Source organism: Muscardinus avellanarius, assembly GCF_963383645.1.
Source record: "Muscardinus avellanarius genome assembly, chromosome: 10".
Lineage (NCBI taxonomy): Eukaryota > Metazoa > Chordata > Mammalia > Rodentia > Gliridae > Muscardinus > Muscardinus avellanarius.
Window position 1 is genome coordinate 64,963,577 of NC_137796.1, and position 15,842 is coordinate 64,979,418.

Sequence of the window (15,842 nt, forward strand, 5' to 3'; positions counted from 1 at the left end):
GCCCCCTCCTCCCCTCCCCAGTGAGGGACATTTTTTGGTAAACCTATTTTCATTTTGGAAAATATTTATGAATAAATAGTTTTATATGACGGCTGGCAGCACAGCCTCTCCTGTACCCCCTCAGGAATCAGTGAGCAAGATGGTCCTGCCGGCGGGGGCGCCGGGCCAACTGGGGGTTGAATTGGGAATTGTACCGCCGCCGCCGATCATCAGTCTCTTCTTCCAGCTGACCCTCCTGGGGTGCCTGGCCTTGGACCCGGGCCAGCAGGGCCTCAGCCCGGGCACGCTCTGCTGCTTCCCGCTTAAGACGCTCAGCTCGAAGCTGATCCAGGGATGGGGGCCTAGGGGAAAGGAGAACAAGGTCAGAAAAGGGGGGTAGGCAATCCACATTTTTTGTTGTTGTTGTTGTTGTTAAAGAAGATGCCAACTGGGTCTTTTTTGTACCTGACTCTGGCTTCAGCTCTTGAAGCCTACTAGAATAAAGCCACCTGGTGCTTAGACACCTTGTGGCAGTCCCTGTGCCCACCTCTCTGTGGGCTTCTGTCCTAGTTCTAGATCAGGTGCTTGTCCAGGTCAAGACAGTACAGTGAGCAGCATCCTAGCCCTGTGTGGGCCTCAGTTTTCCCTTCTGAGGTATAAAGGAAGTGTAGTCAGGGAACTTTTGTACTTGGGAGTCTAGCATCTTTTTGTGTGGGGAGGGGAGTGGGCACTGGTGATTGAGCCCAGGCATGTTTTTACCTCTGAACCATTATCCTAGCCTTTTATTTGTTTATTTTTTATTGTGAAAAAGGGTCTCACTAAATTGTTGAGGGCCTACATTGCTGAGGTTGGCCTCAAACCTATGATCCTCCTGTCTCAGCCTCCCAAGTCCTACGATTACAGGTGAATGCCACCACATTCCACTGGAGCTAGCACCTTAGGAACACAAACCTGCTTTTATTCTCTGACCCAGTGGTTCTCAAAGTCAAGTCTCAGAACCTCTTTAATAATAATTGAGATTTCAAAGACCTTCTGAGTGGATTATATCAGTAACATACTGAATTAGAAGCAAAAACTAAAATATCTTTGATACAGCCATGCCACTGCAATCAGAGCGATGGCATCTCACATGATGAAAACAGGCTTGACTGCCCAAAAGCTCCAAGAGGTTTCTTGGGACTTGGGTCCCTGTATCACATGTTGAGGACCACTTCCCCACTCTGCCTGCCTAGATCTGAGTTTCAGGCTGGCTCCAACCAAGTCCTCAGCTCTGGGTCTGGGCTGCTTACTCTCTGGGCTGCTGCCTCCTAGATCCCTCCGTCTTCCTCCTGCGGAGGTCACATTCTTCACCACTGTGTCTTCTCTTCTTCCCCAGGTGCTTCTGCACCTCCCGCAAGGGGTCTAGGCGACTCTTAATCTTCTCATCTGGACCAGAACCTGGTGGGGGGCCATCTCGCTTGGGGGGGAGCTGGTACCAAGGGGGTTGAGTCTGGGCCTCCGCTGCACTCTGGCCCAGGTATGTCAAAATGCCCAATGCTTTCTCTTGCCTCTCCTGAGGGAGCCAGAAAACAGAAGAGATAAATAAGGTCTCCAATCCTTATTTACCTGAACGTGGCAACAGGAAAACCTAGCATGCTCTACCCCCACAGCCCAGGTCCTGGGAAAGCAAAGCTTGTCATTCTATGAATGGGAATTGAGGGCCGGTCATGAACCGCCTGTGCCAGATGCTAGACCATAACAGACCAACATAGGCTGAGCTCCTGCCCTGCAGGAACGGTGGCAAGCACAGCGAGGAGTCCAGAAAGGAGAGGTTAAGTGGAATGACCTCATTTCAAAGGCAAGCACCTTTGGTCAGACACTGAAGAAAAACCCAAAGAAAGCAAGCAGTGCAGCAGAGAGGTTAAGGTGAGAGGTTAGCAATGTCAGAGTGACAGTAATGGAATGCCAGGGAGCAGTAGCATGACTGGTCTGATGTGCAGTTTCAAAAGCACAGGACTTCTTCCCGTACAGGGTAAGCATCGGCTGAAGTGGGGTGCATGCTGCACATTCCACTAATGTGGCCCGTGAGCGCCCTACAGCAATAAACTGTCCTGGTGCCTTGTCAGTACTGCAAAGGCTATGTTCGTCATTCACTCCCACTATCCTGCACTCCTCAGTCACAGCCGAGGGCCAAAGTGCCTCCCCCTGCCCCAGCTCTACCCAGACTCCTCCAGTGACATGGGAAAGGCCAGCTTACTTTATCCTGCCGCTTTTCTTCCTCATACTCTTTATTGCCTTTGGTCACTCCTTTCCCTTCTTCTAGCAGCTCCCGAAACAAGTCCACAGGGCCAGAACATGGAGCTCCTGTCTCTGTTGCTTCAATCTCAGGCAAAGAATTCTGATGCCTGGCTTTCTTCCTTAGGAATTCGGTGCGAGCCTGGGAGAGGAAAGAGAGTTATAGGTAGGATATACAGAACCTAGAAGTGATTCAAAGAACTCCCTTGAGTGTGGTGCTGACCAAAAAAAGCAAAGTAGTACAGTATGTTGGGGGGTTATAAGGAGGACACGGAACTGGGACCCTTGGAGGACAATGGGCATTTTCAAATAGTAAACCGTAAGGTTACCATGAATGATTTGGGGCTGGGGTGTAGATCTGTGGTGAAGTGCTTGCCAAGCACAGAGGAGGTCCCTGGCTTAAACCAAAAGGGTTCCCATGGTGGAGTAACAAGTACGCCAGGCACTGTGGCGCTCCTCTGTAATCCTACCTACAGGTTCAAGTTAAGCATGGACAACTTAGCAAAATCCCATCGTGGGAGGCTGAGGCAGGAGGACTGCAGGTTCAAGATCAGCCTCAGAAACTTAGACCCTCTTTCAATATAAAGTAAAAAGAGTTGGGGGTATAGCCCAGTAGTAGAATGCCCCAGGATTCAATCCCAGTACCAAAATAAACAAGCAGCCGGGCATGGTGTGGCACACCCTTGTAATCCTAGCATTTGAGAGGCTGAGACAGGAGGATCCAGGTTCACAGAGTCTCAGCTACATAGGCCCTTTGCAACTTAGAGAGACCCTGTTTTAAAATAAAATAATAAAATAGGGCTGGGGGTGTAGCTCGGAGGTAGCATGCCCCGGGGTTCCATCCCCAGTGCCACCAATAAATAAGTATAAATAGGACTGAGGATGTAGCTCAGTGGTAGAAAGCTTGCCTAGAATGCTCAAGGGCCAGGGTTCAATGCCCATTACCACAGAACAAATAGTAGTAGAGCCCCTGCTTAGCATGTGTGAGGCCCTGGGTTCAATCCCCACCACACACACAAAAAAAGAATATATTGTCTAAAAAGGCAGTTAAACTGGTTCATGACCAACGACCTGAATTCCAGGCGTAGCTTCATGTCACTATCCCATGTCGATCAGTAATTTCTACAAGTAAATGTGAGTTTCAAAAGCCCAAACTATCCCCCAGTCACTGCTGAAGGAAAGTTAAATAGAAACCAAACAAATTGAGGGGCTATAAAGTTTCTGGTGTGTGTGGCATGCCTTAGGAGTGGTATGAGGGGAGGGTCACCCAGTGGAGTGGAACCTAGCTTGTCCCACTGTTTCCTTTCCCTATGCTTGAGGCCATCTCATGAGCAGCAAGATGACAGTGTCCCTCTAAGAACGCACGGTGCTTAGATTACACAAGTCAAGAGCCTTGTACGGGAGTAAGTATACAGCAGATGCTCAATAAATTGTGCAGGCAAGCTAATCAATGATCTTGAAATTACCCCCCCTCCCCGCGCGCACGCCCGCGTTATTCATTCAACTACTACTCAGGCTCCAGCAGTGAGTGGACACATGAAATACATCAGGAGGGGGACCAAGACTAGGGCGAGATCAAGAGGTTTCACGGTGCCGGGCGTGGTGGCGCACGCTTTGTAATCCCAGCACTTGGGAGGCTGAGACAGGAGGATCACTGTTCGCAGACAGCCTCAGCTACTACTTAGGCCCTTCGCAACTCAGTGAGACCCTGTTTCAAAATAAAGAATAAAAAATAGGTCTGGGGGTGTGGCTTGGAGGTCGAATGCCCCTGTGTTCCATACCCAGTACTGCAAAAAAATAAAGAATAAGCCAGGTGTAGTGGCGCACGCTTGTAATCTCAGCATTTGGGAGGCTGAGACAGGAGGATCGTAGTTCGATGACAGCCTCAGCTACTACTTAGGCCCTTTGCAACTCCGTGAGACCTGTTTCAGAATAAAGAATAAAAAATAGTGGGGCGTGGTGGTATACGCATGTAATCATAGCATTCGGGAGGCGGAGACCGGACGATGGCGGTTCTTGTACAGCCTAAGCTACTACTAAGGCTCTTTGCAACTCAGTGTGACCCTGTTTAAAAAAAAAAAAAAAAGACTAAAAACTAGGCCTGAGGGTGTAGCTCGCAGCTACAGTGCTCCTGGGGTCCATCCCCAGTACCGGGGGGAAAAAAAGTTTCGTGGAGGTGGGCGCAAGGCTAGGTTAGCAAGGCAGAAACCGGCGGAGCCCAGAACCCAAACACACCCACGGCGCAACACGCCTGCGCAGCACCGCTTCCGCTTCCTGTTCTCGGCACCCGCGCGATTTGGTTCTGGGTGCTCCGCCGGCCGGCCTCGGAGTTTACCTCTTGCTGGGCCAGCAGCACCTTCCGCTCACGTTCCTTCTCCTCCTCCCGGGCCTGGGCCTCGTCACGCCGCACGCGGGCAACATTGTCTTTGTTCCGGACATGCCAGCTCTTCTTAGGCAAGATGTTCATGGCGCCGTAGCTGTCTGCGGACTAGCAGGCCCGCCCTCTAGCACTTCCGATAGGCGGGAAGATGCACCGTCTTTTTTTTTCCTGTTCCGGCCCAGATTGGTTCTGCGTTATTGACACGCCCTCTCCGAGTCTGTAACGAGAGTTGATTGGCTGGGTTTCTCTATCATAACCAATCACGGATAGCTGGCTTTTAGGGTCGCCTAGCGACCGCTTAGGTCCGGATTTTGGGCCAATCGAAGTGGTCTACCCAGGTGCTGCCGGATGTGGCCGACGATTGGCTGGCATGCTTGTCAAGCCCTCCACGCAGACAGGCAGACAATACATGAGATTGGTCAGTCCCTGGCCGAAACCCCGCCCCCGACTCCAGGATGCAAGTTTCAAAGAGGGCTCAGCAGCCAAGGATGTGTTTATTGATATAACTAAGAAGTTCACAAGAGAGTCAGAGATTTAGGGGCAGAAGCCCTGGAAATCTTAGGATCTCCGAGTGGGAGGGCGTCATTCATAGATGACATAACCGAGGATTTTAAAGGTCTGGGAGCTTCACAGTGGGGCGTCATCTCTAGCCAGGCTGGTCAAAGAGTCCCGGTGGCCGAGCTGAGAGCCACAACGCGCTGTGCCAGGAAGACTTTATTCTGTGTCTCCTGAGATAAAGAGAGGTGGAGGTGAGACAAAGTCCCAGAGGAGCCCCTCCCAGGGATTAGCTTCGCTCACCATCTCTATCTGGCGTTTGAGTTCAGAGATGAGGCTTCCATAGGAGTTGGCCAGGGCCACGGTATATGCCATAATGATACTAGAGAAGACAGGAATGGAAGTCATTCCAGAAAAGCCCTTAGAGTATCTTCAACAAATAGCTTGTTTGTTTTTTGTGTTCGTTGTTGTTGTTGTTGAGGGTCTGGGGATGGAACCCAGGAGCATTCGACCTCCGGGCTACACCCCCTGCCCTATTTTTTATTCTTTATTTTGAAACAGGGTCTCACTGAGTTGCAGAGGGCCTAAGTAGCTGAGGCTGCCCGCGAACCTCAATCCTCCTGTCTCAGCCTCCCAATCCTGGGATGACAAGCGTGCGCCACCACGCCCGGCTACCTGCCCTATTTTTTTTTTTTTTTATTCTTTATTTTGAAGCAGGGTCTCACTAAGTTGCGGAGGGCCTCACTAAGTAGATGAGGCTGTCTGGGAAGCGCGATCCTCTGGTCTCAGCCTCCCAAATACTGAGATGACAAGTGTGCACCACCACACCCAGCTCAACAAATGGCTTCTTAGAAACCATACTGGGCCGGGCATGGTGTAATCCCCGTGCTTGGGAGGCAGAGACAGGAGGATCGTGCAGGTTCAAAGCCAGCCTCGCTGGCTTAAGAGACCCTGTTTCCAAATAAAAGTATGAAATAGGTCTGGGAGTATAGCCTGGAGGTAGAAGGGTTCTATCCCCAGTACCACCAAAAAATAAATAAATAAAAGAAAGAAAAGAAACCAGACCCCCATGATGCTGCCTCCTTCAAACTTCCACCACGTCCTCCTTAGGATCAAGCAGCCCAGGTCCTCAGCACTCTTTTTTTCAGGCCCAGGGATCCAGATCTCAACCCCTCCTGCCTCAGATCCAGAAGTTTGGGCCCCCTCACCTGGAGATCAGCAGAAGGGGCACAGCAAAAGCCTGGGTCCCCAGGAAGAAGAGAAAGTCTTGGGCAGTCTGAGGGAGACTGTCGATGGATTCAGGGATTTGGGCCCAGATGGATGACTTCCCCTGGTATGGGCCACACAGCCTAGAAGGTGGAATCCTGGAGGCAAAGACAGGCTGAGCTCAAGTAGGACCTGAGTCAAAATCCTGTATGAGGGTGGAGGGAGGCATGCAGGAGCCTCTCACACTTACAGGAAGATGCTGTACAGCACAGGAACAGCAGAAATGGCCAAACCCAGAAGAAGGACCAGGGGGAAAAAGAAATTCGCCGTGGAGGCCCGGAAGGTACGGGAGGCTGGAGAGCAGGTAGCGAAGAGAGTGAGCTAGAAGAAGGTGAAGAAAAGGAGATCTGAGACCCAAGAGTCCTCTGCCTCTCCTTTATCCTGATCCAGCCCCCTCCTCGGGCTGCACCTGGTTGTCTGAGCCCCTATCACTTGGACCTAGAAGTCAGGATGCCCTGGACTCCTCCTCCTATCGTCCAACTCTCTTTTCAGGACCTAGTAATCGGAACTCCAGCATCCTCCTCCCCCCAGGCCCCAGTACCTGCCGGCTCAGACCCAAGGGTCCTCACTCCTTACCTTCTTCAGATAAAAAAGCAGCAGGAACTTGGCTGTGTTGAGCAGAGGCAGTAAAGGGCAGAAAAAGCTCCCCACCCAGACCACCGTCTGCGCGTAGATAAGTCCCAGCACCTCGTCGGGCACCTGGAACTCCTGGGTCCCGGCCAGACGACCTAGAGCACCTGGACAGTACCCGCCAAACAACCTGAGGGGCGGGGCGGGGCGGTCAGGGGCGTGTCCACAGGGTTTCCCCTCCTGCAAGGCCCCGCCCACCAACCAGAAAGGAACTCGAGTGAGGGGCGGGACCTTGAGGTCACGTGACGGTGGCGGGCGTGCTTCAGAGGCTTCAGGAGGTAAGGGCGGGGCCAGAGGAAAGTAACCATCAACCCTGGGCGGGCTGGGATCTAAGACTAGAACCCGGAACCAGAGGCGGGGTAGAGAAAGAGGTGGGGCAAAAAGGGAAAACTGCGCCTGGGGGCAGGGCCACCGCCAGGAGCGCTGTTCTCACATTCGAGGAAACTGGATGAACAGGGTGATGGCCAGGCCGGTCAGCAGATCGAAGAGCAGAAGCTTGTACATCTCCTGGCCCAGCCGAGTCTCCCAGCACTGAAGAAAGAAGAAACAGGTCACCCAGACCCCAGGACCCAGGCACAAAGCAAAGCACCGAGGCACCATTTCACCTGGCCAGCCTGTGAGGTTCTACACATGCTTTCTCTGGGGACCTTCAATTTTTTTTTTTTTTTTTTTTTGCGGGTTTTGGGGAATGGAAACCAGGGGCATTTGACCTCCGAGCTACACCCCCGGCCCTATTTTTTATTCTTTATTTTAAAACAGGGTCTCACTGAGTTGCAGAGGGCCTCACTCAGTAGCCGAGGCTGTCCGCGAACCGCGATCCTCCAGTCTCAGCCTCCCAAAAGCTGAGATTACAAGCGTGGTCCACCACGCCCGGCATTTTTTTTTTTTTTTTTTTTTTAAGCATCTACCCTTGTCCTGCATCCCAAGCTCCTCCCTCCCAAGCCGGCAGTCAGGACCCACTCTCCCAGCTCCTTTACACCAGGGACTCAGGATTTCAGGCTGCAGACGGCCCGCTGCCTCCCACACCCGCGCAGCGTTCTCACCGGAAGTTCTTTGTAATTGTAGCCACAAGCTTTACAGTCCTCAGCCTCGGCGTCACCCCCGCAAGTGATTTGATTCCAGAGGGAGAAAAGCAGGACCAGCAGGGAGGCGAGGCGCAGAAACACGGTCCTGAAAGGGGAAAGCAAAGGGACGGACTCGCACGGAACCGGCGTCCGCCACGCGTCAGTCTCCTCCTGCACAGAGCGCTCACCGGTCTCCCATTTTGCCGAGGGAGAAACCGAGACTAGGCAACAGTCGGGTTTAATTCCAGAACCCCCTGGACTCTATATCCGCCCTGTTTTATCTGCAGAACCAAAGACTCTTAGCTGCCCCCCTTCTCCCACCACCCCGGCCCACCCCTGAGGCTGGAACCTGATTAGAATAAATACGATCTGGCGGCTCCTGGTGTAGCCCTCCAGTGGGGCGATCAGCTTAAAAACAGGCGGCAGCACGAAGTTGACTCCGGAGATGAAGATGGACGGGAGATAATTCACAACGAGCACCAGCAATGGTGTCTGCTGGACAAGAGGCATCTCCTGGAAGGGACAGTGACAAAGAAAAGAGCCATGCCTAAGGGCCTCCTCCTCCGGACTCGTCCCTCAGGACCGCGAAGTCGGGGGTCCACCCACCTCCCTCCATGTTCCTAAGATTTCAGGAATCTTAGACCCGGTTCTCCGTCCCCTGCTCTCCATCCTTGGAAATGTAGATGACAGGACCTTGGGTCCCTCTTCCCCCCAGACCCTCTGCACCTGCAGCTCCACGGTGTACCCTGTAGCCCAGTAGACTCCGTAGAAGGCCGCCCCCAGGAGCGCGACCACCAGCACATTGATCAGTATCCGCACCAGCCACACCTGGGCCTGCTGGCCCAGCGTCCGCACTGCTGCCTGGCGCCAGACCCCGGCTTCCTCCAGCTCCACCTAGGACCAGGATACCAGGATAGACATCCACCTGGGCTCCTCTTTACACACTTCTAGGGGGTGGTTCATGTCATGACCCCTCCTCAAGTAGAGCTGATGCAGCCCTCCCCTACCCTCTAACACCTCTGTAGTCCATGGGGCCATTTCTCCGTCCCGGTCCAATCCACACCCCTCCAAGGCCCTGCCCTGCACCTCCTGCCAGGAATTTCAGACCCTCCATCGAGCCTGCCCCTGTGGCCACACTGCTCCAGTTTGAACCCAGGCGCTTGGGGATTCCTGCTGTGTATTTTTCCCTGCACCGTCTGACTTCATGCATCGCTAGCATGGCCTCCTTTTAATCCTGTCATATTCCAAAACTGTCCTTACAAGAAAACTCTGCCCAGCGTCTCTGAAGCCCCATAGCTGTTCTGGGCCCTTGCCTTATCCCAGCACAATCTTCTCTGGTTGTATTCTTTCCCATTCCCCAACCCCGCCCCAACCACACCTGCAGCTCATACAGGAGGATGCGCTGGCGCAGCCGCACATGCACGTCCCCGCAGAGGCCGAAGTCCCAGGCAGAGAACACCCGGTGGCTATAGCTGGTCAGAGCCCCCGACTCGGCCAACAATGTCTGCTTCAGCCCCAACACCGAACTGAGAGAGAGGGGAGACCCATGAGATAGGGTGTGGGAGAACAGCCAGCCCTCAGGGGACAAATGGAACATGAGCCCCCAGACCTTTGGCATTTGGTGAGCTGCCACCTGATGGAGAAAGAGTCAGAGGCAGAGGGGCATGCAGTCCCTGGAACCAAAGGCCAAGAGAGATTCTGAGAGGCAGAAACCCAGGAGAGAGAGACAGTTCAGAGAGAAGAGGCAAGGACCTGGAGACAGAGACCCAGAGAAGGGGGAGAGGTAAAGACACTCGAGAGGGGGACCAAGACCTAGAGAGACAGGGAATGGAGACACAGGGAAGGGATGGAGACTCCAGGAAGGGGGAACTGGGCAGAGATGCGTCCACCATCACGGCGGCCCTGGCCCCCATCTCTCACATGGACAACTAGACAGGACTCCCACCTGGTCCCCTTGCCTCCACCTGTGACTGACCTCTGAGAATCCATTCTCTGTTCTTTAGCTGGTTTTTTATGCAAGCCAGATAGCTGTTTAAAATCCAACCCACAAAGCCGGGCGTGGTGGCGCACGCTTGTAATCCCCGCGCTTGGGAGGCTGAGACAGGAGGATCGCACAGGGTTCGAAGCCAGCCTCAGCTACTTAGTGAGGCTCTCAGCAACTTAGTGAGACCCTGTTTCCAAATAAAATATATTACAAAAAAAAAAAGGTCTGGGAGTATAGCCCGGAGGTAGAAAGCCTCTGGGTTCCACCCCCAGTACCACCAAAAAATAAATAAATAAATAAAAATAAAAAATAAATAAAATCCAACCCACATAAATCTTAAGATTTATGCTTCGTCCTAGCATGAGCAGCCAGGGCCCACCCCCTCCTACCTTGTGTATGGAGAGGTACTGGAGATTTAACTCAAGTGCCTTCTACCTCTGAGCTACACCCCCAGTCCTTTTTTTTTTTTTTTCTTTGTGGTATTGGGGGTGGAACCCAGGGGCTTTTCTCCCTCCGGGCTATACTCCCAGACCTATTTTTTTATATTTTATTTAGAAACGGTCTCACTAAGTTGCTGAGAGCCTAAGTAGCTGAGGCTGGCTTCAAACCTGTGCGATCCTCCTGTCTCAGCCTCCCAAGCACGGGGATTACGAGCGTGCGCCACCACGCCCAGCCCCGGTCCTTTTTACTTTTATTTTGAAATAGAGTCTCCTTAAGTTGCTAAGACTGGCCTCAACCTGTGATCCTCCTGTCTCGGCCTCCCAAGTACTGAGATTATAAACATGTGCCACCAGTCCTGGTTTAAGCAGGATCTTAAAAGTGGATTGTAAATCAGAGAAGGGAGCACAGAGCAAGACTCAGGATTCTTGAGGATAGGGCTTCTATTATTAGGCAGCTAGGTAGAAATGAGCAGGGGAGAGTAGGACTGAATCCAGTCTGACAGGGGAGTTGGAGCTCTCATGAAAGGAAATATGGGGCTTCTCTGCTCAGCTGTGTTTAGAGACTCAATCCTACGGCATGGGTACCAACTTCCAAACTTGTTTGTAAGTAGTGTCTGGCAAGTACTCAATAATAATGATGACAATGGCAAGTAAATAATTAATAATAATAATAATAATAATAATAATAAAGCAGTAGCAACCAGACATGGTGATGCATGCTCATAATCCCAGTACTTGGGAGCCTGAGATAGGAGGATCACAGGTTTGAGAACAGCCTCAGCACGTAAAGACAATCATCGACCTACCAAGAGCCTGTTTCAAAATAAAAATAAGGCTGGGGGTATAGCCAGAGGCAGAATGCTCCTGGGTTCAACCCCTAATACCACACACAAAAGAAAACAAAACAGGGTCTCGCTAAAGCTGCCGAGGGGCTCACTAAGTAGCTGAGGCTGACTTCAAACCTGCGATCCGCTAGTAGCAGGATCCTTTCCAAGTAGCAGGATTACAGGCATGCCCCACTGTGCCTGGCTTACTATATCACTATGATATCCCCTGCCCTTAACACTGACTTTACCCCCACCACACCCTCCCCTCTTGTCCAGGGAGGTCAGGAAGTGGGTAATACTGACCGGTGCAGGATGAGCAAGAGGCAGATAAGCCCAGTGGCAAGGACGGAACACAGGTAGGTAACTGCCAGATTCTTGCGGGGTGGGTAAAATCCATAGAAGAGAGGGGTCCATTCTAGGTAGCCCTGGGGACGGAAAGGCAAGTCAGTGGTCACGGCGGGATGGGGTGGAGTCAGGGATCAAAGAAGCTGGGCAGTCAAGGTCCACAGGTCAGAGCGAGTTATTGGGGACAAAACTGTGATCTTTTAGGGGGTCACTCACCCACCTCTCCAGAGAGTAAGTTGAAAAGCTGAGTGGGGAAGCTGGTCAAGCCTGGGGTGTAGGGGCTGTAGGAGCCACAGGGTGAGGAAGTGTTAGGGGCCGGGGGGCCTGGAGGAGCCCCTTCCAACCAGGTGGGCAGCAGCGTCATGCAGGCGCCCAGCACAGAGGCCAATACGTTGAGCAGGAGCAGAAAGCGCAACAGGGAGAAGTAGGACTCTGTGCCCGCGCCATACTGACCTGCAGGGGGCAGTAGAGAAGGGTTCAGGGTCCTTGATTGCTGACCAGGACCCAGGGGGCTAGGCCCCACCCCTCCTCCCTCAGACCCAGGGGTTCAGAGAAGGTTCCTCCTCTCTGAGAGCCAGGAGTCCAAGCCCTGGCCTTTCTCCCTCAGACCCAGGAATCCAGGCCCCAGCCCCCCTCCCTCAGACCCCACCACACCCCCAATCTTCTTCAGTGTCCACGCCCAGGGCTGTATGGTGTGCAAGCCTTCCTTCATCTTCTCCTTGGACCTGGCCAGCTGCCGGGCCCAGTGGGCAGCTCCGGATCCAGAGCCATAGGCCGCTTGGTCCCTGGCCTGGTTCTTCCTGGAGGGAAAATGGAGGCACAGACAGAAAATCAAGGGTATGCTAACACCAAACTGGGAACCACCCATAGGTAGACACAACCCAATAGAAAAAGGATATAAATTATGGTATACTGTATTCATAATGTGGAATACTCTATATCAATAAAGAAACAAAACTAACATACATAGAAGAAACCAGGTCACGGGAATAAAAAAATACATTATTTATTGACACAATTAGGGAGTAAGCACAGTGGAATGCTGCTCTGGAGAGACACATATACTTTCAGTGAAACCATGAAGATAAGGGAGGAAATTAGCCAGGTGTGGTGGCACTGGCACATGCCTGTAACTCCAGTACTTGGGAGTATTCTTTTCTATGGATTCCTCTGAGAAAGGAGGATTGCAAGTTTGAAACCAGCCTCAATAACTTAGTAAGCCAGGCATGGTGGCGCACGCTTGTAATGCCAGCATTTGGGAGGCTGAGACAGGAGGATCAGCTACTTAGTGAGGCCCTTTGCAATGCAGTGAGACCCTGTTTCATTTTTTTTTATTATTTCTTTTTATTTCTTTTTTAATTTTTCGTGGTGGCCCTGGGGATGGGACCAAGGGGCCTCTACCTCCAGGCTATACTCCCAGATCTATTTTATATTTTACTTGGAAATAGGGTCTCGCTAAGTTGCTGAGAGCCTCACTAAGTAGCTGAGGCTGGCTTTGAACCTGTTCAATCCTCCTGTCTCAGCCTCCCAAGCATTGGGATTACAAGCATGCACCACCATGCCTGGCTGATTTCCTTGCTTATTTTCATGGCAGCCTGTGCCACCATGCTCGGCAAGACCCTGTTTAAAAAATAAAAATAAAAAATGGGGCTGGGGGTGTAGCTTGAAGGGAGAATGTCTCTGGGTTCCATCCCTAGTACCACACACACACACACACACCAAAAAAAAAATAATAATAATAATAACTTAGTGAGATTCTCAGCAACTTTGCAAAACATCCCTCCTGCTACTGGGGTGGAACCCAGGGGCATTGTACTTCTGGGCTACACCCCCAGCCCTATTTTTTATTCTTTATTTTTTGAAACAGGGTCTCACTGAGTTGCAAAGGGCCTTACTAAGTCGCTGAGGCTGTCTGTGAACCGCGATCCTCCTGACTCAGCCTCCTGAATGTTGGGATTACAAGCCATATGGTGCCCGGGTTAGTCTTTTTTTTTTTTTTTTTTTTTTTTTTTTTTAGTGGTACTAGGGGTGGAACCCAGGAGTTTTCTACCTCCAGGCTATACTTCTAGACCTACTTTTTTATATTTTTATTTGGAAACAGGGTCTCACTAAGTTGTGGAGAGCCTCACTAAGCAGCTGAAGCTGGCTTCGAACCTGTGTGATCCTCTTGTCTCAGCTTCCCAAGCGCAGGGATTACTAGTGTATGCCACCACACCCAGCTTTAGTCTTTATTGAAGCCGGGCGTGGTGACGCACACTTGTAATCCCAGTATTCAGGAGGCTGAGACAGGAGGGTCGCGGTTCGCAGACAGCCTCAGCTAAGAATAAAGCTGGGTATGGTGGCACACGCTTGTAATCCCTGGCTTGGGAGGCAGAGACAGGAGGATCATGCAGGTTCAAAGTCAGCCTCGCTGGCTTAAGAGACCCTGTTTCCAAATAAAATATAAAATAGGTGTATGTAGCCCAGAGGTAGAGGGCCCCTGAGTTCCATCCCCAGTACCACCAAAAATAAATAAAAAAAAAAATAGGGCAGGGGGTGTAGCTCAGAGGTCAAATGCCTCTGGGTTCTATCCCCAGACCCGCAAAAAAAAAAAAAAAAAAAAAAAAAGAGTTGCCTGAGAGAAAAGGGGATATCCAGAGGGAAGGCCCTCACCTGTGTTCCCGCCTTGCCTGCATGGGCCAGGGCAGTTCCCGGGAGGGAAGAGGCTCCTGTAGCTCCATTCCTGCAGCTTCTGCTAAGGCCTGGATGCTCCTTCCTTTATCTTCATCCTCCTCTTCCAGTGCCCCCCAAGGCAGCATCCCAGGGCCACGGTACCGAAGGGTGGCAGCACTAGGGAGCTCATTCAGCACAGAGGCCAACGACTGGCCTGGCAGGAAAGCAGAGGGTTGGAAAGAGCCAGGGGCCCTGCCCCGGCCCTCCTCCCTCAGACCCAGGAGTCCAGGCCCAGCCCTCCTCCCTCAGACCCAGGGATCCAGGCCCAGTCTTCCTCCCTCAGACCCAGGGGCCCCGGCCCCAGCCCTCCTCCCTCAGACCCAGGGGCCCCGGCCCCAGCCCTCCTCCCTCAGACCCAGGGGCCCTGGCCCTGGCCCTGGCCCCGGCCCCGGCCCTCCTCCCTCAGACCCAGGGGCCCGGGCCCCAGCTTTTCTTCCTCAGATCCCAGGGTCCATGCCAGTACTCCTCTCTCAGACCCAGGGTCCGGACTCCAGCCCCCTCCCCCCCCAGATCCAGAAGTACAGCCTCAGCCCTCCTCCCTCAGATCAAAAGTCCAGTCCTCAGCGGTCTTCCCTCAGACCCAGGAGTCTTGGCCCCAGCCTTATTCCCTCAGACCCAGTATTCCAGCCCCAGCCTCCTCTCTCAAACTCAGGGGTCCAGATTGCCGGGTTCTTCTTCCTAAGTGCCTATGTGGATCCTGTGGCCTCTCCTGCCCTAAGGCTAGGAAGTCCAGGCTTCAACTTCCTTTTCCCTTACTCCCTCAGGAGCTTGGGGCCGGGCTCCAGTGTCTGGCCAGGTCTCCTCAAGAGTATGGGTCTCCAGACTCCTCCTCAGACCCAGGGGTCACAGCTTCCAGTTCCTTTCTCCCTAAACCTAATCATTAAAACCCTTCCTTCCTCCTTCCCTTAGGACCCAGGATTCCCCTTTTCTGCTCCCTAGACTTCTACTGGTGCTGAGGGCCGGATTCAACTCCTTGGGCTCTCCCACCTCCTCTGGCATCCCGGGGGGCTGGCCACCTCCCTGAGGGGCCCCAGGCTTCTGGCTCCCAGGTGGGGTTTTCTTCCATGGCCGTGGACACAGCAGTTTCCGTCTCCCGTGACGCTGGGAGGACACTGTCCCAGGTGAAGGAGGGGCCTGGGCAGGGCCATACCTGGCCACCAGATGGCTAGAAGGGACTGTAGTATACTTCCCACAAACCTTCAGGGCATGGCTGTGAAAGGCCTCCTGGGAGCTGAAGTCCTGGTGGCCTCCTGAGCCTGCCAGTCTCGTTCCCGGGAGCCCAGGCAGCATCACAGCATGCCAGCTCTGTGGCCTCTGTCCCCACTGGATTACTGCCCACAGATACTCTCACAAACAGATGCCTGTGCGACACTTTATTGGGAAAGATTTACACATTCAGACCTGTCTCAGGCCCAGGGATGACAAGAGGGTGGCAGGTGTGCTGGG

At 52.7% G+C, this 15,842-nt stretch overlaps 2 protein-coding genes across 3 annotated transcripts; both read right to left on the reverse strand.

Annotated features, from left to right (window-relative positions):
* Positions 1–127: 127 nt before the first annotated feature.
* Positions 128–4,720, reverse strand: LENG1 (leukocyte receptor cluster member 1; the record flags this gene model as incomplete). Its single annotated transcript, XM_080702232.1, has 4 exons — positions 128–341; positions 1,269–1,531; positions 2,216–2,395; positions 4,589–4,720. The coding sequence occupies 4 exons, from the start codon at positions 4,718–4,720 to the stop codon at positions 128–130; spliced, it is 789 nt and encodes a 262-aa protein (XP_080558358.1).
* Positions 4,721–5,292: 572 nt separating this feature from the next.
* TMC4 (transmembrane channel like 4) lies at positions 5,293–15,462 on the reverse strand (the record flags this gene model as incomplete). Of its 2 annotated transcripts, none has more annotated exons than XM_080702634.1 (15): positions 5,293–5,361; positions 5,432–5,510; positions 6,337–6,492; positions 6,585–6,715; positions 6,971–7,154; positions 7,458–7,555; positions 8,068–8,194; positions 8,438–8,601; positions 8,815–8,982; positions 9,467–9,614; positions 11,643–11,764; positions 11,905–12,137; positions 12,339–12,484; positions 14,337–14,550; positions 15,384–15,462. In XM_080702634.1, the coding sequence occupies 15 exons, from the start codon at positions 15,460–15,462 to the stop codon at positions 5,293–5,295; spliced, it is 2,118 nt and encodes a 705-aa protein (XP_080558760.1). The 2 variants fall into 2 exon arrangements, with proteins under 2 accessions (XP_080558760.1, XP_080558759.1); XM_080702633.1 differs by having other exon boundaries at positions 14,337–14,568.
* Between the last annotated feature and the right edge of the window lie 380 nt (positions 15,463–15,842).